This window comes from Gymnodraco acuticeps, unplaced genomic scaffold, assembly GCF_902827175.1.
Source record: "Gymnodraco acuticeps unplaced genomic scaffold, fGymAcu1.1, whole genome shotgun sequence".
Classification (NCBI taxonomy): Eukaryota; Metazoa; Chordata; class Actinopteri; order Perciformes; family Bathydraconidae; genus Gymnodraco; species Gymnodraco acuticeps.
In genome coordinates, this window is record NW_022989912.1 from 33,991 (window position 1) to 57,513 (window position 23,523).

The 23,523-nt window shown below is 39.0% G+C and overlaps 2 protein-coding genes across 8 annotated transcripts in view; one reads left to right on the forward strand and one right to left on the reverse strand.

Annotated features, from left to right (window-relative positions):
• The window catches only part of atp6v1h (ATPase H+ transporting V1 subunit H), a 27,832-nt gene extending 19,201 nt beyond the window's left edge, over nt 1-8,631 (reverse strand). Inside the window, exons 1-8 of one of the 3 annotated variants that reach the window (XM_034208056.1) lie at nt 8,492-8,631; nt 7,654-7,805; nt 6,604-6,703; nt 5,847-5,936; nt 4,878-4,991; nt 3,456-3,560; nt 2,684-2,743; nt 1,698-1,795 (exon numbers count right to left, since the gene is read on the reverse strand). In XM_034208056.1, coding sequence (XP_034063947.1) covers nt 1,698-1,795; nt 2,684-2,743; nt 3,456-3,560; nt 4,878-4,991; nt 5,847-5,936; nt 6,604-6,703; nt 7,654-7,757 — 671 coding nt within the window. In that variant the 5' untranslated portion in view covers nt 7,758-7,805; nt 8,492-8,631. The remainder of the gene's footprint in view (nt 1-1,697; nt 1,796-2,683; nt 2,744-3,455; nt 3,561-4,877; nt 4,992-5,846; nt 5,937-6,603; nt 6,704-7,653; nt 7,806-8,491) is intronic. The other 2 variants (XM_034208062.1, XM_034208063.1) reach the window with 2 other exon arrangements.
• rgs20 (regulator of G protein signaling 20) lies at nt 8,591-22,071 on the forward strand. Of its 5 annotated transcripts, XM_034208083.1 has the most exons (6): nt 8,591-8,650; nt 10,831-11,120; nt 16,780-16,973; nt 17,553-17,627; nt 17,716-17,950; nt 19,543-22,071. In XM_034208083.1, the coding sequence occupies exons 2-6, from the start codon at nt 10,932-10,934 to the stop codon at nt 19,729-19,731; spliced, it is 882 nt and encodes a 293-aa protein (XP_034063974.1). In that variant the 5' UTR covers nt 8,591-8,650; nt 10,831-10,931; the 3' UTR covers nt 19,732-22,071. The 5 variants fall into 5 exon arrangements, with proteins under 5 accessions (XP_034063974.1, XP_034063967.1, XP_034063990.1 ...); XM_034208076.1 differs by lacking the exon at nt 8,591-8,650 and having other exon boundaries at nt 10,704-11,120; XM_034208099.1 differs by lacking the exons at nt 8,591-8,650; nt 10,831-11,120 and adding an exon at nt 14,959-15,206.
• The last annotated feature ends 1,452 nt before the right edge of the window (nt 22,072-23,523 follow it).

Consider the following 23,523-nt stretch of genomic DNA (forward strand, 5'->3'; position numbering starts at 1 on the left):
TTAGATGAGCAATAATTATCAAATACATATCAAGCAGCTGGGTTGGTTTCACAATGCAGTATTAAGAAAGGAAATGGAGTGACCAAGTGAGACGGGATTCAGCTCTAATTTGTACGTTAGACAATATTGATTATTCACTCACTATAACATCCTCCCCTCAGAAATGTGCCATCACAATATAATGCATCAATGACACAAATACTTATATTGTGTGAACATGTCTATTCAAATCACAGGGTTTTTTTCTCCAAACACAGGAATAATAAACATTTCCTAGCTCTCTAGCACTATCATGTTTTAGTGTGGTGGAAGTCTTCTTTATGGAAGGTTTATTTTTCTAGCTACGTCAACAATGTGACACAAAGTCAAAAACATGAAACGTTTTCTGAAAGGGTGGCCTTTGAAAATGTAATAAAGATTGATTCCTGTAGGAAGCTTAAGAGCGTCACACAAAGGTTGAGCTGCATCACATCCTGCTGGACTCCCTTTACAAGGAGAGGCTTAATTTGCTTCCACCTCAGCTGACATTCACCTCTGGAGATGGCACTAACAGGTACATGAGGTCTTTTCTTTCATCAGTAATTGGCTCTTTAAAGATAATGTAATCCAGCCTGTTACTAGCTATGGATCTGACAGGATGGTCCTCTTATTCTTGCCGCTTCCTAAAGATCGGTTTGAGGAGTAATGATCATCACAATAGTGGCGTTGGTTTTTGCCTGTGTACGTTTTTGGCATAAATCATAGTTTTTACTTATTTCTGTGCTTTTTGTGAAATTCATTCTAAAGTGACGGCTACCTTTAAACCAAGATGCCCTCTCTGGCATCTCTCTACAGTTTCAAAAGAAAACTTTTCTAGAGCGTGAAAAACTGAAGAAACCCGGTTTAAGAGGAGATATCACCCAGTTGACTCCATCCAGGCCAACCTTGCACATTTTCTTTCCTTTTGTATACATTAAAAATGATACAACCATATATTACATCCACTACAAACTGCATACTCTAACCCGGACATATATACTGTACCCTCATCTGCACCTTTTCTACTCTTTGCTCTTTCTGGTTGGATGCAAACTGCATGTTGAGGTACTTGTACTGTACTATGTGCAATGATTATGAAGTTGAATTACATTGTACGTGATAGGCTAGGGGGCGGGAGAAGTAGATGACCAATTACATCAAAGCAGACTTTACTCTGGTTTAAGACAGAGGCCGTTTCTCAATGTCGAGTAAACCTGCTGCAGAGCCACTATTTCAAGTATACTTTTTAAATGCCCAGCAATCGGCGCCACTCGATGACGTAGTATACTTTAAATAGTGGCTCTGCAGCATGTTTACTCGACATTGAGAAACGGCCTCTGTCTTAAACCAGAGTAAAGTCTGCTTTGATGTAATTGGTCATCTACTTCTCCCGCCCCCTAGCCTATCACGTACAATGTAATTCAACTTCATAATCATTGCACATAGTACAGTACAAGTACCTCAACATGCACCAGAGGGTGAAAAGAGGTGCTGCAGCAAAAGCAGTATGAGAAAAAATACCTATATGAACTTTAAAGCACGTCAACATGTCACAGTAGAGACTCAGAAAACAAATATGAAACTCAAAAGGAGCGAAGAAGGGCCCCTTTAATAAAATTAAAAAAATTCTAGACTGTAAAATACTGGATGACCCCAGTTTAAGAGGAGTTATCACTCACCAGTTGACTCCATCAGCTTCCACCCATGCAAACCTATACTCATTCACCCTCAGCATCAGCTGAAGGCAGCCAGCCACACACTGGACGTACTGAGAGCTCTGCAATAGACAGAAACCAACATTTACTCAAACAGAAGCGTGTGCCTTAGCTGTGTCGTTAGGAAAACCAACAAAATGTTAGAAGTTCAATTAGTGCAGTTCTGACACATGGGAGTAGTTGACAAGCAGATACAACACATAGAAGAAGGCCAGTCCAAAACTTGCATCACCACCACCAGTCAATCCTGAGGCATTGCACATGCAGTCTATAGTGTTATACTACATGCTAGATCACACACCCAATAGTACAGAACAAAGCAAGAGCAGGGAAAAGTGTCCCATCACACCTGAGCAGAATAATGTAAATTGAGATTAGAGAGGAGAAAATACATCATATTAATCTGTTAATTGAGCGAAAATCCAGCAAGAGGAACAGGCAGCAGTGAGGACAGAAGAGTGGAGGTTACCTGGTTGGAAATGCAGAGGAAAATATGATGTTCGATTATTAAATAGCACTCATGTCAAGCGATTACTGAGCACACTTCTCTCTATGCTTGCCAAAGTATGGGATATTAAATGGCAGGATGCTGCTGCTGTGCAAATGTTATTCCAATTTTCTTTTGTATCTCGATGAGAAGTAAAAGCTGTTTGCGCTTCAGCATTAAAGAGAAGTGGCGTAATGCATGCAATGTCTAAAGTTAGAACCAATCAGTGGCAGCAAACATCATGCTGTCTGAATGAAGAGTTCCTCCACACTAACAGTCAGGACTCCAGCCATCTGCAATTATTCATGAAAGAGTTGAATGCAATAGGAGGATGGGAGAGATAAAGAGGGAAGAAGAAAGTATGTGAGAGTCCGGTGACACCTGACAGATGCCAGCTTGCAAAAGCCCTGCCATTGTTTCTTTCGGAAGCGCCCCATTGAAGATGCACTTCACTCATACTCACTTCACTGGGGGAAATAGTTCCTGCTCCTGAGCCTGACTCTGGACCTGTACCATGTAGGTTCTAATGAGAGAAACAAAACAGGTGCACAGTTGTTCAGAATCCATCGCTGTGAGCCTAGTGACAGTGGCACTGGACTACGCAGTATATGATGAACTCTTGACCATAATGCATTTCACTGACAGTGGATGCTCACTCATTGTGTTGATTTGCTGCTGAGGAGAGAAGTGAATTATTAAATGCAGTTTCAAGAAGGAGGTATACTTAGAGAACATATTTTGCGATGACACAGAATGTTTAAAACAAAGAGAGACTGAAAAGCTTTTCAAAGAGCTGACTATTTCTGAATTTAACAACACCTCCGGATATTTTAGAAATACCGGTGTGCAATTCAGGAGCACAAAAGAAGCCGGGAATCAATATGGAGGTATTGTATCAGCCCACTCTTTAGTGCATACATCTGCCGAGCCCAACGGCGCAGCTTTCATCAAACTGTCTCAAGGTCTAAGAGGCCTGTTCAAACTCACAACAAATAAAAGGCATTACAATCTGTCAGATTACGTTTTCACTGTGAGGATGAACACAAATATTCAAACCTATTTATTAGACAATTCTACTCTATGAAAAAATGTGAACTCTACATAAGAATTATATTCTATTTTATTCTATTGTATTTACTTGTACTATTTCATCTGTTCATTGTGTTGTAGTCCAGATATTTAGATAGAGAGACTTTAATACATCACGAGGTATTTGAGTATTCTGATGTGCATACCTGTGAACTGAGTTGGCTCTTGATCCAGTTGAAGTAGTAGTTCAGGTCACTTCCCTCCATCAGGTCACGGCCCCAGGCAGCCAGCTTAGCAATGATCCTCGCCGCCTGAAAGACAAAGACATTTAGACTCATTCAACTTTAGAAATGTACAGCAAGGCCATATCAAACTGCACAAGATCTCTGTACAGCATGTGTTACTCATTACTAAAAAGGCAGTAATGGCAGTCATTTAGACTTGTAAAGCATTTATTTGACAAATACTTCCTATTAGATGTCAAATGTAAAAAGTACACGTACAGTTAATACGTATTTTCAGCAAAAATAATGAAACAGATTTATGTTGCGGCTTTGATTTAGCCTTAAGGTTAAGAAATGCCTCAACTTTGTATTAATTGAAGCAACTTCTATACGATCAAGTCTCCTATGATGCATTAGGGACTTCTAATTTAAATTCCAGGAAGAGTGATACATAAAAAAAAGTGATTGGACGAAAGTACTTTGATTTGAAACCCCTGGTGCCCAGACCAAAATACTGACTGAACACAAAACATGATGCACTAAATGAAAAACATGACTGAGGAAAACTACCTAATAATAAACAATTTCAGGTTGCAAAGTGCTTCCTGAGCCCTGCGATGACACGGTAACAAACTCTGTTCTCCAATTTCCCTCTTGGCAGGAGAGAATATGTAGAAATATTGTCGCTCTAATTTAAAAAGCATGAGTCAGCATGAGAGTGGGATTGAGTTTAAGTGCTGTGCTGTGCTGCAGACTCGGTGTCACATTATGCCCACCTGCTTTATAATTAATATATGGGAGCCCTGTCATAGTAATCAGTTTGTCATTGGGTGGTCATCCTTTATGTGAACAGGTTGGAAGATGGAAATTATTACATGAATTGCTTGTTTTTGTGGAAAAACGGAAGGTTGCTCTGTCAGGAATTATTGATGCCTTGCTATGATGACATGAAAAATGTATGTCTGTTAAAAGTGAAATATAATCCATAATTTTATCTGAGTAATCTCTGATATTTTACTCAGCAAACTATCATTTGTTCGGAGGAGGCTGTGGCTCAGTGGATAGTGTGCTGGACTTCGAATCAGGGGATAGCAAGTTCGAGTCCCACTGCAGTCAGCATGTCGTTGTGTCCCTGGGCAAGACACTTCACCCCAAATTGCTCCTGATTGTCCACAGTATTGAATGTATGTAAGTCGCTTTGCATAAAAGCGTCTAACAAATGACATGTAATGTTGTAATAGATTATGCTTAATTATTTCATGTCAGCAACCAACCATACACAGTGGTTAAGCTTTACGCATGGTAAAAGGGTTATAGGATAGCACTGGGTTAAACATATCCAATAACTTGAAAACCGGAATTTGTGATTTGAAAAACTCTCTGTATCAACCACACATCCCTCACCATGTGGACAGTGAAAAGATCCTGACGATTCAGCATTGGAAGAAAGTAGGACCAGGCGGTGTTCTTCGTCTTTTTGGCGTAGTCAAAGAAGATGCTGACCCGCTGATGGTTCTCCTGAATCACAAATCAATTAAGATCAGCTCTTGGATTGTTAATACTCACTGTATTTTCTGCACAGCTGAAGTAACCAACAAATTGTCTTTTTGATCTCAAAGAGAATAAGAAGGTTTTGTGGAAGTGATTCCAAAATAAACCAGGATGTTAAAACAGGGATGACTGAGTCTGATGTCTTAAATAAAACAATTATAAATAAATCATCCTTTGCTTCAGACAGTAACTAGTCATTTGTACTTAAGTCCATTAGTGCCAGTTTTTAATGTGTTACAGCAATAGCTGCTAGGAAATGGCTGTATTACAGATAAGAAATTCAACCATATAATACAAAATGACTGTAAATGGTTTATTTATGATAGTGTTTAAGGAACAAAACTGTTTTCATTTTATATATTCAATTTATGGGAGGATAAAATAACAAAAAAGGGCTAAATTGAGATGAAAAATCTAACGTTTTCTCCAAATCTTGCAAGTCTGCCAATCCAGCGCATTATAATTAATATGTTTAAAATGAAATACCGCGATTTATATTTGCAATCATTATCAAACCCTCCCCCAGTTGGGCCTACAATTCTAACAGAAGAGAGAACTTCATTGTTTAAATGACAATGATGTCCATTTAACTTATATCAATTCATGACATGGCCCAAGACTTTCAATGAAAAAACCTAAAGCAAACTTCTTGCTTAGTCGAGGTCAAATATTTGGGCCAAAGAGACATGGTTGTCTGACCACTGTCTTCTTAAAATATCTATATATATATATATATATATATATATATATATATATATATATATATATATATATGTGCAAGCATGTCCTATTTGTCCACAGTCAGTGGGTCTGTCTGTGTACCTGCAGAGTGTCATCAATCAGAGTCAGGATGTACTGGACCGTCTGCTCCTTGGAGATGTGTGCCATCAGGTTCAGAAAGGTCTTAGCACACTGAGCAAGAAAAACAAAATAGAAACATACAAAGTCAGAAATACACACCACCCATCTATGAATACAAATTGAAATGCCTTTGCTTCTTTGTTCTGCCTCTTAAAACAGTCCAGAGACTAACTGAGCTCAACAAAACATTCTTATGATACAGCATAGGACTTCTTTCAGATCGACAGTACGTCAGTAAAACCATTCATAAGGCTGCAATAGGGTGAGCATGTGAGTACTGAAAACAGAATATGAACCAGGAAGTCCGGTTTAAACGTGTTTGAAAAGCTAAAACAGGTAGTGCAGAGCATTTTAAAGTACAATTGTACAACACTAAAACATTGAAAGGAGAGCAACATGTTTCCTCTTGACTGAGTGCTTATATGGTAAAGCACTCAGTCAATAGATAATATGTTGCTCTCCTGTACCCAATACCCAAAAGGACCACTTCTTCCTTAGTGCGAGTAATTGTACGTATTGGCACCAGCTCTGTGAGTCTAATAGAGATAATGAAGGAAGATTTGCTGCAAAACCATTATTTATGTTCATCCTGCAATTGTCTGTCTGCTTAGTTTAAAAGGTTGTACACTAAAGGTAAGAACAGAAAGAAATCTAAACCAAACTGCTGTATAGATGAGAATGTTATCCAAGCACACAGATAATGCAAAGTACTCAATACCTGATGTCCTTCATTGGTCAGAATGACCTGTTTCTCCTCAGAGTTGGCCACCTCAAATTTCTTGATGAATTCACAGTCCTCCGCTGAGATCATCTGACTCCTAGGAGAGAATTCATCAGGATACTGCCATTTTAGCACTATATGCAATTCATAATGTACATTTCTGATTTGAAAAAGAAGCCAGGCTCACAGCGGGTTGGCTAATTTAGTGTGTAAGGTCCTCTAACACCTAAGTAAGACATACAACATACATGTATGCTGACCCTTGGATTGTTTTGTCCCTAGCATGCAGCTTCTAATTGCTAGAGCAGCTAGCACAAAAATGGCAACCAACCACAAATACCACATGTTCTAGCTAAGGCTAAACCCACAACATGGATTGTACATGGAGGTAGATAGTCGTAGTTATAGTAAAAAGATAATTATATTATATCCAGACTAAATCAAAGAAGGAATAAAGTCATCAGATTACTTTTTAAGAAGTTATAATGTGAGTCACAAGTTGGAACTGCCTTATTAAAATGCACCCTCTCAAAGAGGAAGTATCATTCAAGACAGTGAATCACAATACAGGAACCACAGCTGAATTTAGATTGACAAAATACTCTATCTACATTATTTAGACTAATGTATTCATAAAGATGGATGTACTGTAGGGAGAGCTTCATTTGTCTAAAAATGGTTTGACATAAAGTGACTTAAAGAAATAAAGCTAAATATGCACATTATTCAGAAAACATATGTAGCTGATGTCTTAACGAGTGGCAAGTAAAGCGCTGAAACCCTCTGAAGCATCAGTTAATGTATGTAAACATTAAACTAATTCAACAACTGCATTAGTCAGCTCAGTTAAAGTAAAATGGATGGCAGAGCTGTTATGGTTGAACTGCATTAGTAGCTACTCAAATATCCAGTAAGTGTATATTAGTATGATGTACTGTGTGTACTGTGTGTACTGTGTGTACTGTGTGTACTGTGTGTACTGTGTGTACTGTGTGTACTGTGTGTACTGTGTGTACTGTGTGTACTGTGTGTACTGTGTGTACTTACTGCAGGTAGGACTGCCAGTTGACCTGATTGGCCCGCACCTCTGCCGCCTTCGCAGCGATGATGTTGGTGGGCACTGCAGCATCCACTGCCCCGCGGATATCCATCCTGTTAGTTATCTACTACACTATATAGAGAAAGAAATCCAGCTCCAGCTGGGTGGAAACACAATAATTAACATTGAATTAGCAGTGACTCAAAATCATAGTCGATGTGTTTGCCTGGTTATGTTTATCACACTTAAGCCGGATATACATCACCTGATGATGACAGTGACTTAAAGATGGTTTATCAGTTAGCTAGTTTGGTTAGGTGTTACAGAGCTTTACCAGGGAAATGCTATTACGCAGTTGTCTTAGAGCTATACATCATTTGCCAAAAATGCCGTGAATGTTTCGAGGTGTGTCACATACATTAACCCAACATCTTTCATCTTCATAGTTTGACTAATTCTGACCAAGCTAACCGCTAGCAGGTTATACCACATTACTAGCTTAACCCAATGTCACGACATGTCATGTTGTGTGTTTCCAAAATAAACTACGCAGTACATATTCTGTATCATTAAAATATGTCACGGTCGTATAACAAATATCACGCATATATATATACAATTGTGTAATTATACTGTAAACGGCAACACGGGTGACAGCGTTAGCTAGCAAAATAAGCTGAGGATGCTAACCAAAGCTAGCTTAGCTAACGTAGCTTCGCATCCATTCTGTCACTATATGAAACAGACAACAGCGCACAGGTAAAACATGTATAACACAACATCCAACAAATCACAATACGAATAGTCCTACATATTTCTGGTATTGAATAAGTGTTTTTTACTCACCTAGTTGCTGTCCTGTGCGAACAGCTGACTGACTACAACACCGCGTCACTTCTATCATGTGACAGTCACATGCACCGCAGAGCACGTGACCCAGCAGCATGAGAGAAGAAGGAGAAGTTTTCTACTTTAACATCAGAAATAACATCAAACTGAATGCAGGTGGTAACTTTAATATTAACTATCATCTCTATAATTGTCTCTATAATAAACATTTAGACGGCAGAACTGTTTCTTACGGAGCCCCCCTGGTGACATTGGTGAGAAAAATATTAATACGTGGCCACGTATTAATAATGCGTGGCCACGAGTTAATAATGCATGGCCACGAATTAGTTATTATGTTCCCACGCATTAGTAATTCGTGGGAACACAATAATTATTACGCAATAACTAAATCCAGATAGTCTATAGAAACTGATGACTGAGTGACAACCATAGACTATAAAGGTGACAACACTAGCTAAACTCTGTACCGTAGGCTACGGCTATTATCGCGAAGCATGGATCATTTTGATTTCATTTGGGTATGAATTATAATGATATTCTGCAATCCCTTGCAGTTAAGCACAGTGTCATCCTTAGCAAAAGGCACTTGATTCGGCTGCTGAAAATGCACGGTTTGAAACGTAGTTGAGTACAGTTAGAACGATATTGGCAGATTCGGATTTCACGGATCAATAACTCATGAACAAAACGTTATTCAGACACAAATTACGTCTCCTGAGTACTGTGGTAAGGTTGACAACGAACTACAATCACATGTTGATCAAAAAAAGCCAATATGCGCCGTCCTTGCTCCGAGCTGGACACATTACAGGGACCGTCTGCAAAGTGCAACTCCGAAAAAAGAGAATATAATAATATTCAATCACTTCACTATTCTACAGTATATTACTACCAAACTCATTATACACATCAATAGTCTTCTGTTGCTCATACTACATCAGAGAGTTTGGAAGAATATGGTTTGGAATAATTTGGGTGAATATGTATACTGTATAATAGTTGTTATGATGCCATGCATATTTATTGAAGATTTTTCACCAGGGGGGCTCCGTAGTTTCTGACAAACAGTGGAGGAATATAACTAAGTAGGCTCAAGCACTGTATAGATGTATCCTATGTAGTTTACTTGGGTATTTACCAGGTATTTACATTAAATGCTACTTTATACCTCAATTTTAGTAGGCTACATATCAGTGGTAAAACACGTTTTTTTAATTCTCAACATTTATGACACTTTCAGTAAGCTACAATGCTATTTAGTTTATTACATTTTAAATCAACTAATTAATGATTTTTACCTAGCAATAACATTAAAGTAATGAACACATGAATACATCACTAATTATTATCCCAGTAAACATATATATTTGTTTTGTTTTGTTATATGTTCTAGACATCATTTTAATGCTACAGCTGGTAAAGGTGGGTCCATTGCTGGTTATAATTCATAATAATTCATAAACTCTACACCACGATTGTCTTAAAAGAATAATTCACTAGCTTTTCCCAAAAACAGACATAGAAAAACAAGTGAAGGCTGCTGCTGTGATATATGAAATCGATACAACCAGAGGGACTTTCATCCCCCTGCTGCCAAATCCCTGACAAGGCTGCAACAGCCCCTGACATCAAAACAAATCTTGGAAAGAGAAGGAGACGCATCCAACATCCTGATGGGTCTGGAAAATAAGTTATTGACCACCACATGTCATTTAATAACTTATTTTCCAATTGAACTGCATTTTGTATTTGATTAGCTAGATTATAGCTAATCAAATACAAACAGCTGTGTAATCAGTTCAGGAAGGACTTTAACTTTGAGGCTGTGTGAGGATGACAGATAGCTGAAATCAATTCATTGTTCACAATCAACAGCTTTGATCAGTGTTCATCCTTGTGAGTCTTTAATGAGCGACAAGACCAAGCGCAACACGCCATAAGCTCCTCAGTAAAACACACGTGCACCACAGAGTGTATATCTGTAATATATAAACTGTGCCGCATGTACACTAAGGTCATATGTTTAATCTACAATGTGTCCATTCTCTTACATGGGAGTTCATTAAGGAACATGTAGAATCACAAATGAATCCACGTCTGTCACTTTTATTCCTCTACGTCCCTCTCACTCAGACACTAAGACCTCCTGTCTTAATCTGACCTAAGCTTGTGAGACGCAGCAAAGCACAGAGGAATCAGGATCCTGTGAGGACATTTTCCTAATCCCCTTCTGCCCCTCCTTTGTAAACACTCTTCACTTTGTCCGGGTCGCTCATGCTCATGCTTTTTCCTGCATCTCTCTCTCTCTTTCTCTCTGTTACAATGTGCTTCAGATGGGAGGAAAACATAGAGAACAAGAGTTAGGACTGTGGATTTCTTATGATCTTAAAGAGACTTGTGCCTCACGTGGCGAGTGAGGCCTCATGGTCGGAGCATGCCATGTGCTAGGGCGCTGAGGCAGTGGGAGATCAGACCTACGTCTGCTCTGCGGGGGATCAGGCGCTCCAGGGCCCTCATGTGGCTCCGGATACAGGGACTGGTCCGGGCCCTCCGGCAGGGTGGGAGATACCCAGTGAACTACAATGACCCGGCAGCAGAGGAACAGGAGATGATTTGCCTTGAGGTATGGCCCTTACCCTGATGAGTATTTCCCTTTTTGATGAAAGCCTCATTATCATATACGCACCACTGATTGCTCATTTGGAGCTAATTTTCATGGAGCAAATGTATGCAGCTATCCAATCAAATTGAGCTTCTTTCCGCTCCTTTAGAACATATTATAGAAACAATTCGAATAAGGGATGTTGAGTTACTTATCAGTTCTTGTACTCATAAGAAGCCACAAGTAACTAAATAAGTCTTCCACATCTTTCCTACTGTAGTTGTTGTTGTTGTTGTAACGATTAGTCAAAGCATCAAGAGCCCAAACTTCTATTTAGAGAAGCACTTCCTGTCTGAAAGAGGTTAAGAAGATTATAGGAAGATGGTGTTTCCTTAAATAGTATGTTACTTGTCATTGGAAATCTAAATAAAGTTGCAAAGTCAGTCACACACACACACACACACACACACACACACAGAGAGACAGACGGAGAGGTAGACGGATGTACAGACACAGACAAACAGTATAAACATCACAATGTAAGGGAGTTGTGAATAGATTAAGTTGTTTTTAGCAAACGTGTTAAAAACCTGATATTGCTTGGCAACCAAATCATGGTTTGTAAATGGATAAATTAAGAGTTCTAAATGCTCTCTGTAGTAAGTAACTAAAGGTTATTTATGCACATTTTGAATCGACAAATACCACAGAGGAGAAGGGAGTGCAAGAGAGTGCTCACATACCTTATTGATAGCCAGTATCAATCAATCAATCAATGTTTATTTATATAGCCCAATATCACAAATGTTACACTTGTCTCAGTGGACTTCACAGTTTGTACAGAATATCAGTATGACTATACGACACCCTCTGTCCTTAGACCCTCACATCGTACAAGGAAACACTTCCGGAGAAAACCCACAGTAGAGAATATATTGTAGCAAAAGAGATCCAATTGTAATTTCATGACCTTTATAATGTGATCCATTTGTTATTATACTTTACAAAGAACATAAATGATAACTGACATGTCCCGATGAAGACCATTTCTCTTAATTTGAGAGTTTTTGTCAGAAGAGCAAACTGAGGTTTCCCTCCGCTTTGTGACTATGATGGTCTCATAAACTGATGCGCTTTTGAAGCAGAGAGCGGCATTGTCTGTGTGTAGAGGTCATTTTTTAGTTTGAAAGAGTTATGATATGACTAAGTATTATTACTTTTGGCACATTATCAATCCAGCCTGATAGCAATACTTATGAAACTGAAATCAGAGATCAGAGATGGCATTTTGGACATTACCTTTGCCACCATTAGAAATCATTTAGGTTAATTATTTGATTTATATAAATGTTCCTGCAAACTGAATTTCCTTTTGTGGGACCAGAAATAACTACATTTAGTATGAAATAGCATTACACCACAAAAGACTTCCTGCAACATTTGGGATGATGACTTTAAAGAAAAAGGTCAGACTGAATCACAACAACATAATGGGTGTACAAAGCTACAATCACGTTTTTTCCCCTGTAAGGCTAACACATGTCTTTAAATAAGCCCAACAGAATTGTGTTTACCTGGACCTGAGGGTGGTCATTTGGACAATCAGCTAGCATGGAGACATATCGCTTAGAGTGAGGTTGATTATTTAATGTCAAAGTGAAAAACAAAAGAACAGATGACAGCGTAACTTGGTGACAAGGATACACACGCTGATTGCATTTAATTAAATTGATCCTGACATTTAATGTACCAAAGCAACTTGATGAAAGACAAATACCTTATAAGAAGAATAATGTTAGCAGGGAATACAAATTAAATGGAGACAAATGAAGTTTCCTATGTTCAGTAGCCAGCTTGTGATTGAAGGACTCATCTTCACATGCAATATGCTCGCAGATGCCATGCATGATCGCTTGAAGTGTCAAGTTGATAACCACACTTCCTATAGTGCCTATCTGCATGTGTAGCTCCAGTTATTGAATCTACTGTTACATCGTTTTTCCTATAGGCTTTACACACACCCTGAAAAGACTTCATTCATCCTGTCCCCCTCCAGCTTCCTATGTACAGTATGACCTTGTGTGTTCAGATTTTGTCCTTGGGCCTTCAGAGGGAAAAGTCTGTGCGTTGTGCAGAATCTCACCCGCGTGTAGTGTAATTCGTTGCTTGCGTGTGTATGTATCAATCTATCATGGCTATTTGTGGGTCTGCGTTGCATAACATGAACGCAGAGGAAGGTGTTAAATGAAGTGTTGTGGAGAAAGTCACATGATCGTTTCTCTAGAGGGGAATAAAGATGTGTGGATGCTCAGGGCATGCCCCAGTTCAGCACAGTAATGACTCTGGATAGGAAGGAAATCTCTTCCATTTTATTTTTTTGGACACGATAACCGAGCAGATGAATCCCTAATCGTCAATTAGTTCAATTGGCAGTATCATAGAACTGTACCAGGTCTGTATGGATGCTGTGAGTTCTCCACCCAGTTTTGTATTACAGGGGGCTCACATTTTTGCAGCACTTCTTATTACAATTTGGGAGGGATGACATTAATTTTCATGCAATCAAAGAGTATCTTAACTAACAATGTGGCCCAGCCATCACAAAAGTGTTGGTGTAAATTAAGAAGATAATTAGATAAAATAAAATATGATATGCTTCACATTTGCAGAATAGGCAGAGTGCCATCTGGTGTTTGTACAAAGTAAATCAGGATGTGCACCAAAATGCAAAGCATAGAATAGATTGTATGTGTAAAATTGTACATCCATTAGCTTGGTTTGGCACCAAATATATAATAAATATCGACAGTAAAATGTACAAGCATGTAAAATGTTAGGGAACATATGAAAGAGAACAAATGTTGCAAACATCTCCGTGCCTTTCATTTTTTTTTCACATGACCATCAAGGCTGTATGAGTCAGCCTGTGCTTTACTATCATGTGCAGAGAGAATATTGTGTGTGTGCTGCAGCTTCAGCCGCCTTCAGATGGCAGTGTTGTCTTCTACATCATTACTGGTTGTAGGCCTGCACTGTGTTAAACAAGGCACAGAGCAGCCAGGCAATCATCTGTAAAAGAGTTAATTACAGAATGATCCAATGCGACAGACTGTGTATAACCTGCATGGAAATGGGAATGTATGCTTTATTGTATACAGATAGACATAGTTGCAACAATGCAACCAATGTAATGTGTACTAACTTGGAGCTAAATTGCAACTGCCATTCCTGACGTTAGATGTTGCAGATTTAGGATAAAACCATATATGTATGAAAAGACAGTGTGAATGTGTAAATGCATGTGTCTATGTGTGTGTATGTTGCATGACTGCATGCATTGACATAAGGTTGTGTGTGAGCATGTATGGTTGTGACAAGATAAGGAAACGGCATTGCATTTTCTTGATTTAATTTCTAACTCATGTGCAATGCAAAAACCTTTTCCCCTTATCAGATCAATAAAGTACATTTGAACTAAACCAAATGTAATCTAAAAGATTAAAAGCCATTGTTCTAAATAAATGCATGAATATATTTGATACTCTTTGTGGATGGATCAGTCAATAATGTGAAAGCACTTAACTGACAGTACAAATGTAAGACTAAACTTCACAAATGATGTAACATTTGCTGCCAAAGTCATGCTATCCTTCAGAGAGGTTCAGTTAAAAATAAACTGCTGGCTGTTCAGCACCATAGACAGCGACTTCATGCATGGGCTGGTGCATGTATTTCTGTTTGGTTTTGTTAATATCTTTAATGCAATATGGGCTCCAATCAAGTTAAGTGGTCCTTTTCTACCTGCGTCAGTTTCTAAGATTTGTTTTACCGCCTTTTCTTCACTACAAACTGACATAATGCAGGCTATGTTGCTTGAATAATCTGGTTTTAGATCCTTTCGCATACAAGGCAGGTTAAAAGATCTGCACTGTAAAACCCTATGCCATACTGTCGGGGTTTACGCTCTTCACTGGGCTACTACGAGCTGGAGAGAAGACGCATGCGTACTGACTTGAAGCAGCCGGTCGGGAAAAAAAGCCTTATGTGCCATCGGATGTAATCAAGGCAAAGAATTACCTCTTCTCGCTGTGCATACATGGTGAAAGTGTAAGTACTGGTAGCAAACTAGTTTATCATTGCACGGACATTTCGTAAGCGGAGCATTTGAGTCCGTTTCCCGGTAATTTTAAATGGCATGTCACTATCTTGCTGTACAGTGGGCTTTTAACAGATCTAGGCAGTGTCTTTTCGGTGGTTGTCCAGGGCGAAGAAGCTCTACGGTTCTTCATGGTGGCACTTTCCATTGATGTGTTGTGCAAGCGGCTAAAGCAATGGTTTCAGCAGATAAAATCGTTCAGGAGCCATTACGTCCCAGTGTCGTTCAAATGTCTGCTACGGTAAGATTGAAGAGGAATAGCGCTGTATTTGCTGTTATCATGATTTATTATTTTTGAATGGATACGACCACCCCCACCCCCCATTTCATCGTCTATAGTCAAGCCATAGCGTACTGCAATTGTGTCAGCTTTGAAGTACCCAACGCGTAAAATATGCCATTTGGCAGGACGCACGGAATCTGCAGCTGAAGCCTGCTCTGAATCTGAGTGAAACGGCGCGGATCCATTTTAGAAATGACCAAATGGTATTGTATTCACCGAAAGTCTGTGATAGAGCGATGCTCCGGTTATAGATTTGCAAGCTGCGCCTTCGGGCCCCCCTCCCATGTACAAAATCTCCTGACATTTTTTTTTTTAAAGCATCGTTTCTTGAGTCAGGTAGTAGTCGGATGATGCCGTGTGTTGGGAGCGACAGCATTGTTACATAAATGATCTGACAGGATTTGGCAGCGTGTGACCTGGTGATGACACATTTGTTAAAATCAGACAAGAAGTCATTCTGTGAGCCATGTCTATAGGCCTACAATCCTTAATGGGGTTTCTGTTGATATAGAGTCACAATTATAACACAGTGGTTTCCCAAGGACATGATAGCCTAAATGTGCATGGCAAATTGACACTTGACAAGTAAGAAATCCTGAGAAAATTGACAGATATTTACATTATTTTCATGTGTATTTAATTTGTTTCTCCACTTGGGGCCCGGTGAGCTTTGCAAATCCTTTAATGCAATGCTGCAAAGCTTATACAAATGGGATGATTCAAATGTTGGATTATGATCATTGAGCCAATGGTCAACAAGCTTTCCATTTTACACATGCATTTGGAGTGTTTTGGGTAACATACAGCCAGTTTGAGATTAGTGGGACTAAAATGTGCTTGGCCAGTGCAAATTTGGCAGCACGAAACCAAAATCGGCAAATTATTCTTCCATACTTCCCCCCTGATTCGAGCATTCCTTAACAGTGTGGCCTGCGGGCATGTCAGCACAAGCTCCTGCTAGAGCATCAGCAGCACTTCACTTCCTGCACGCATAACAAATACATAGGTGTCAACTGCTGAGTGGTACATTAAATAAATCTAATTAACCTGCTGAAAGTGATCAAAATGCTGATAAAATGGATGTCACAGTGTCCCACTCTACTGTCCTTGCATATTGCACTGGCACTAATTTGTATCATAGAACTCCATTGTGGGTCAAATTTGTTAGAACAAAATTCCAGTTTTATGCTATTCCTGACATGTTTAACACTAAACACAGCGCCTCTCCCCTGTGTCTGTAGCCCATGGGATCAGAGCGGATGGAGATGCGAAAGAGGCAGATGTCGGTGCAGCAGGAGTCGGCAGCGGGAGAAACTGCACCATCCCAGCAGGACCAGCAGGACCAGCAGGACCAGCCGGGCCAGCCGGGCCAGGCTAACCCACGGGGATCAAATGCATGTTGCTTCTGTTGGTGCTGCTGCTGTAGCTGCTCCTGGTAGGTCTTCCAGGAGAACTCGCTGGTCGTGGCGCAGCATGGCCGACATTACTGCACACAGGAAATCACAGCCTGAGAACTGTGTCTCAGCAGCAGGCTCCGGCTTGTGTCTATATGTTCTCGATATTTTTGCATGTCATCTGTGGACTCTTGTCCTGCAGCAACCTTTTTGCACGGCATTCAGTTAGTTATCTGCAGAAAATGTGAGCCCTTGAAATATCTATGTATTCATAATCTATCTGCTATAAGTATATAACACAAATATTCTTTATCATATCTGACCAACAATGTAAAACCAAGAGATAAACAGTTACTTATGTAATCCAGCAAAACAGGATATTTCAGAAAAACAGCAAAATGTTTCACATGTTTTTCTTGAAAAATAACTGCATTAATAAAACAAAAGAATATTTTCAAAGAAAGGCTGCTGGGATAAATATAAATTACTCTATTTACAGTGGTAGTTTTATTTGCATGTATATAACGTTTATATTACACATACAGTAAGATAATTCGTTGGTAAGTAACACGATAAATTAATATGAAATGAAGGATGAAAAATTATTATGTCACTTTTAGGAATGAAGACCGGGATGAAAGGAACCGAAAGGCTTCTTATGACGTCAAGGAGGGGACCTCAGACTGTGAAGACTGGTCCGTTGATTTCACTGCACAAAAAATGCCAAAGTTAGTAAATGTTGAAATCACTCACTCATTCACAAGTTGTCCATGCTCCCTGCAGCCCGATGCCCACGCTGGAGGAGGTGCACTCGTGGGGGCAGTCCTTCGATAAGCTAATGTGTTGCCCAGCGGGGAGGAACTCCTTCCGACAGTTTCTTCGCACCGAATTCAGCGAGGAGAACATGCTTTTCTGGTTAGCCTGCGAGGAGTTCAGCAAAGATGCCAATAAGACCCCAGTAGAGGAGAGAGCTCGGGCCATCTATGAGGACTACATCTCCATCCTTTCGCCTAAAGAGGTATGACAGCTCTTAATATCACTGTTATGATAAAAATGTGTTGAATTCAAACAAGAATCTTTATAATAAATAGAAAGATATAATATACTCCATTCTCTGGGGGAAATTCAGGTGTCCACCAACTCACATAATCTGTTTCAGCAAATACATTTAGATTAGTGACAACACACAATATACAAAGGTAGGCCTGATGGTAATAATTATAATAATAACATGTAAAGATAACATTTAAAAAAACTTTAAAGCAAACACAATCATAAAAATAGATAAAATGTTAATTTAACAATGTTTTAATATGTTGAAGATTGACTATCTTGTCTTTATGGTTAAAGGTGGGGTATGTAATTTATTTCAGAAATTTGTTATATTCCATTGAATGCTCCATCCTGATAGCAATGAATATATTAAAGGTGGGGTAGGTACGTTTGAGAAACCGGCTCGAGATACACTTTTTGTTATATTCCATGGAATGCTCTTAACATCCCGATAGCAATGAATATCTCAAGTGCTTTGACAAAAAATCCATTAAAAAATGTCATCTGTGGAAGCCGTAGTACTGTAAAAAGCACGACCAATCATTTTAGCCGGCCCGGCTAAAATAACTGGATGGCCTACCTGCCTGTCAGCCTTCCATCTGTGCACAAACTTATCTCGTGCTCTCATTGGTTCGTGTGTGTTGGAGGAGGGGCTCTGTAAGGAAGTGGCAGATTTTTTCCGGCTGTGTATTTTCAAATTCTAGCGCACTCGAGCTGGTTTCTCCAAGATTACATACCCCACCTTTAAGTGCTTTGACAATAAATACATAAAAATGTAATCTGTGGAAGCCGTAGCGCTGTAAAAAAGCACGACCGATCATTTTAGCCGGCCGGCTAAAATAACTGGATGGCCTACCTGCCTGTCAGCCTTCCATCTGTGCACAAATGTATCTCGTGCCCTCATTGGTCATGTGCGCGTTTGTGTGTGTTGGAGGAGGGGCTCTGTAAGGAAGTAGCAGATTTCTTCCGGCTGTGTATTTTCAAATTCTAGCGCACTCGAGCTGGTTTCTCCAAAATGACCTACCCCACCTTTAATATGAAGCTACAGCTGGTTATCTTAGCTCAGCATAACACATTTAAACATAGGGAAACAGCTAGCCTGGCTCTCTCCAAAGCTAACAAAATCCAGCAACCCGCACTTCTTAAACTGTACAAAAACCTATGCTATGCTATGCTAAGTAAACCTTGGATCAGTTTCCAGGTAGCCATTTTAGACAACTGGGAGTAACATTTTCCAGTTTAGAAATAATTGAAGCACATAAAGCAGCACATTGTCATTTTTACACTTTGTTGAAATGGAATCAAACAGATGAGATATAACATGCAGAGGGGCTGGTAGGTGGATTTTGTTATCTGTAGACGGAGTCAGGCTAGCTGTTTACTTCATTTTCCATCTTTGTGTTATCTAAGCTGGAAGACAGAGTGATATCAATATACTTAAAGTCTCAGTAAGAGAACAAATAAGATATCTATTAGAATGCCATTTTTCTCCAGACTGTCACTGAGAATGTGCACATGCAGTTCTCTCTAATTGAAACCTCTGTTCTTGACTCCCAGGTGAGCCTTGACTCCCGTGTGCGTGAAACGATCAACAGGAACATACAGGAACCCAACTTGCAAACCTTTGAAGACGCCCAGGTGCAGATCTACACACTAATGCAAAGAGACTCGTATCCTCGCTACATGAACTCCTCAGCCTACAAAAACCTGCTCAACACTCTGTCAGAGCAGTCCCCCGAATCTTAGGGTGGTGATGACCTGTGATATTTTAACTCTCTTTACCCCCCCCCCCCCCCTATCCCCCTTTTTTTCAAATGTTTCTTTGTATGTTCAGTGTAGGATTACATGAACCGGGCCTCGGGCCTGGCCCCTCCCAGGGAACTCAGCGCTATTGTGATCTGCACCTGACCGACGACACTCAGGTCTCAAAATCTCCCGAGGGCTCGACATCACAAGTACTGCTACAGATCAACATAGCAAAACACTCCAAAGGAATATGAATACATTTTGTTTCCGTTTTATTTTTCTTTATTTTGATAGAAATAATCTATTTTATTTGTGTTCAGAGTTTTTTATGGTCTGTTGTTTTTTTGTATGATTGTTTTGGGGGGGGAAATGATTCCTACTGTAGACTATATATTTATGAGTTTGTAAATAGTACAAATTGAATTGTGGGTACTTTATGTAGAGACGCCTGGTTCTATTTACTGCGTATGAAAATCAAAGCTCAAGTCAAAGGCTACGTGATAGCTCTACTTGCAGGCAGCTTTGTGGGGTATTAATGATTTTACCTTGGTTTTACCCTGTTTTGTTACATAAACTCACACTTTGGTACCTGTGACAGCGACTTGGCAACTCCAGTTAGTGTAGAAAGTGTGTGTGGTTGAAACTGCCGTAACAGAAAGGGACGATAGCTCAAAATCAATGATAGAAGAGTATTTATAAAGTATTATCTCAGTGCACCTCATATATTTAATTTAGTTTTACCAGTGTGAACCTAAGCAATTCTATTTACCAGATAAAGTATTTTTTATTTATTGATATTTATTGCCAATACAGAAAAATGACAAGTACAGATTATATTGAAGCTCTCTGGTGAAGTCAACGATAGTGTTGAGCCATTATGGTATCGGTCTGTAATTGCCTAATGATTTCTAGCACGTTTCAGTAATTTTCTTGAAAGAATTGCCCCAATTTGTACCAAATTGATTATTAATTTATGATATGGTTGGAAACTTTTAATTTGCTTGATACAGTTGGATTGAAAGATCTGTTCACTAAATGTAAAGCTACAATAAGAGACTGCTCAGAATAAAGACTCAATACAGGGGTAACAGCTAGCATTGCTCTGTCTAAAAGTAACTTTATAACATATCTTTTTTTTCTCTATATGTTTCCCCTTTCCAGTCTTATTTATTGCACAGACATGAGAGTGGTATTTACTTCTCAAAAAAAGCAAATAAGCACATTTCTTACAAATAACAGCTTTAAATTCTACATATCTGTACATTTGTATATTTTTTCTAGACAATTGATTGACATATTTAGCTGACAATTGTCTGAAGTCATCCATTGGAAGTCTAACACCTACTCTATGTTACCTATAAGAGTATACATAGTTCATTATAGGATTTTTTTTTTAAAAAGAGAGATTTCTCTATAAATTACAGACGGGTAAAATAATACGTAATGTGTGAGGCTGATCTTTTCTGACAGCAGGAAGAGATGTCTGCGTATCATCCTTCAACATATTTACTTAAAAAAGCTCACATGCAATATGAAAACGACTTCAGATTGAAATAGGCGCTGGGGTCAACACCAAAGCTACCACATAAACTGTGTTTTACCAGAGCGTTTCCATTGGCAAAAATTGGAGTTGCCAAGTATTAAATACTTTTATGAATTCTGTTTTTAGTTGGATTACTTTGTTGCCTCACAAACATGTCACTCAAAGACAAGATCCTCACATGGGGAAGTGCCTTGACATTCAATTTTATGACATCTTTCTCATGGGCAACAGATGTTTTCAGACTCTTACCAGAAGGGGGGTTACTGGAGCAGGAGGCCAGTTTACTGGATCGACCCTCTCTTTGGCTAAATTATTGCATGTGTTTTGTCTTGATTTCTTAGTCGTGACAACATCGGTCCATTTTAGTAACACTACCCAACACTTTGGTGGATGGTGATGATAACACATGTCTTTATTTGCTAAAGAGATCAATGGATAGGGCTGTTTGAGGGGAACTTCTTGCCAACCTGTGTGCTTTGAGGTGGCACTTCTACTTGTCTTAGAGTTAATTACACTTACTACGTGCAATTTGAGCTGATGGATACACCGTGCAGATCAACCTCAAAACACAATCTAAGCCAATGGTTTGGAGTGATGCCTATAAATGTTGTTTTTTTCTTTTGTTTACTATATGAAATGTGTTATTTTGCGCCGAGTTTACTGAAGAATGCATTTCTAAAAAACTAATAATGTGAATGTTTACAGTATATGGTTTAGTTTTTTTTTTCTGCTACTCTCCAAGAAAATAAAGACTTGTGGGCATTTTGATTAAGATAAAATAAAGCACAATAATTTTACTGACTCTCGTATGTTTGATCGTAAAGCTACACTACACAACCATAAAGTACTCAAACATTCCTAAAAAAACAAGAAATCTAAACACTACTCAAAATCTTACTTGCCATTAATGATAAACATTAAAGGAATGTAATGCAACAGCTGATTAATTAAGATATTGGTCTGAAGGTAAACATGAGCAAAATACTTCAATAGGAACGTGTAAGTTGAAATGTTTTCAGTACAGATGTTTTCCCCAAATATTGGGGGGCTTTCTCCATCAAACGAATGGATCAGGTGAATCTGAATAAAGAAAATCACAAATTTGATTCATGTTCATGAGCTGAGTTGGTTAACTCGATTAAATATCGACTAAATATGATTCAATTGAGTAAGAAGCTACGGGTCATATCACAAAAGCATAATAATACACAAGGATAACAGTAAACACATAGCTTGTTCCACACTTGAGCTTCATATTGAAACAGTAGCTTTTAAAATTACATTGTTGAGGCCCTACTCAAGATTAGACTTTAAGCTATTAATTCAGTTTGTACAAGTCTAATAATATGTAGCAGTAAATTATCTTTCAATTAATTTGCAATCAAGCTAAATGCAAGTAAAAATTGACAGAAATATTTTCACTAAGCTTGCGAGTTACATTACATGACAAATGTTAGATGCTTTTACCCAAAGCGACTTCGGACACTCAATACTGTGGGCAATCCCCTCAGGAGCCATTTGTGGTGAAGTGTCTTTCCCAGGGACACAGTGGGGATTGATCCAGCGTCCCCCCCCCCCCATCCGAAAATCAACGTACTAACATACTGAGCCACACCCTCATCATAGTGTGTGAACCTTAAGCATGGTTCAGTTTCATACAAAATACTTAGTTGTGCTCCTTGTAGTGAGAAACGGCCATTTTCTTATCCCACTATTTGTAGTCTTCGTGAATATGGGACTGCTGTTCTATGATTATAATAGAAAAGACCAACAAAAACCTAAATATAATAGGATGAGAAAAAATGTGGAAAGGGTTTGACAGATTCTGAACATTTCTTCAGAACAACAACACAATTAGGGCACAAACAGGTTGCTTTTTAAATTAGTAGCTATTCCAATACTCTATTATTGTATCCATGAAGACTTACTCAAAGATTAAACACACTTACTGGTGTGTGTTCAGGTTGTGTGAAGACTACACAACGGCTGGTCACCATAGAGTTTTTGCACCTGGCAGTTAAAAAACAAAAACCAAGAGGAAGGGGAAACAATTGTGTGTCTCCTGGTTCTGCCAATGACATTACCCGGTCCCTCAGCAGATTAATATTCATCACATCCACTTGATGTGATGAATATGAACCACACACACACACACACACACACACACACACACACACACACACACACACACACACACACACACACACACACACACACACACACACACACACACACACCACACACACACA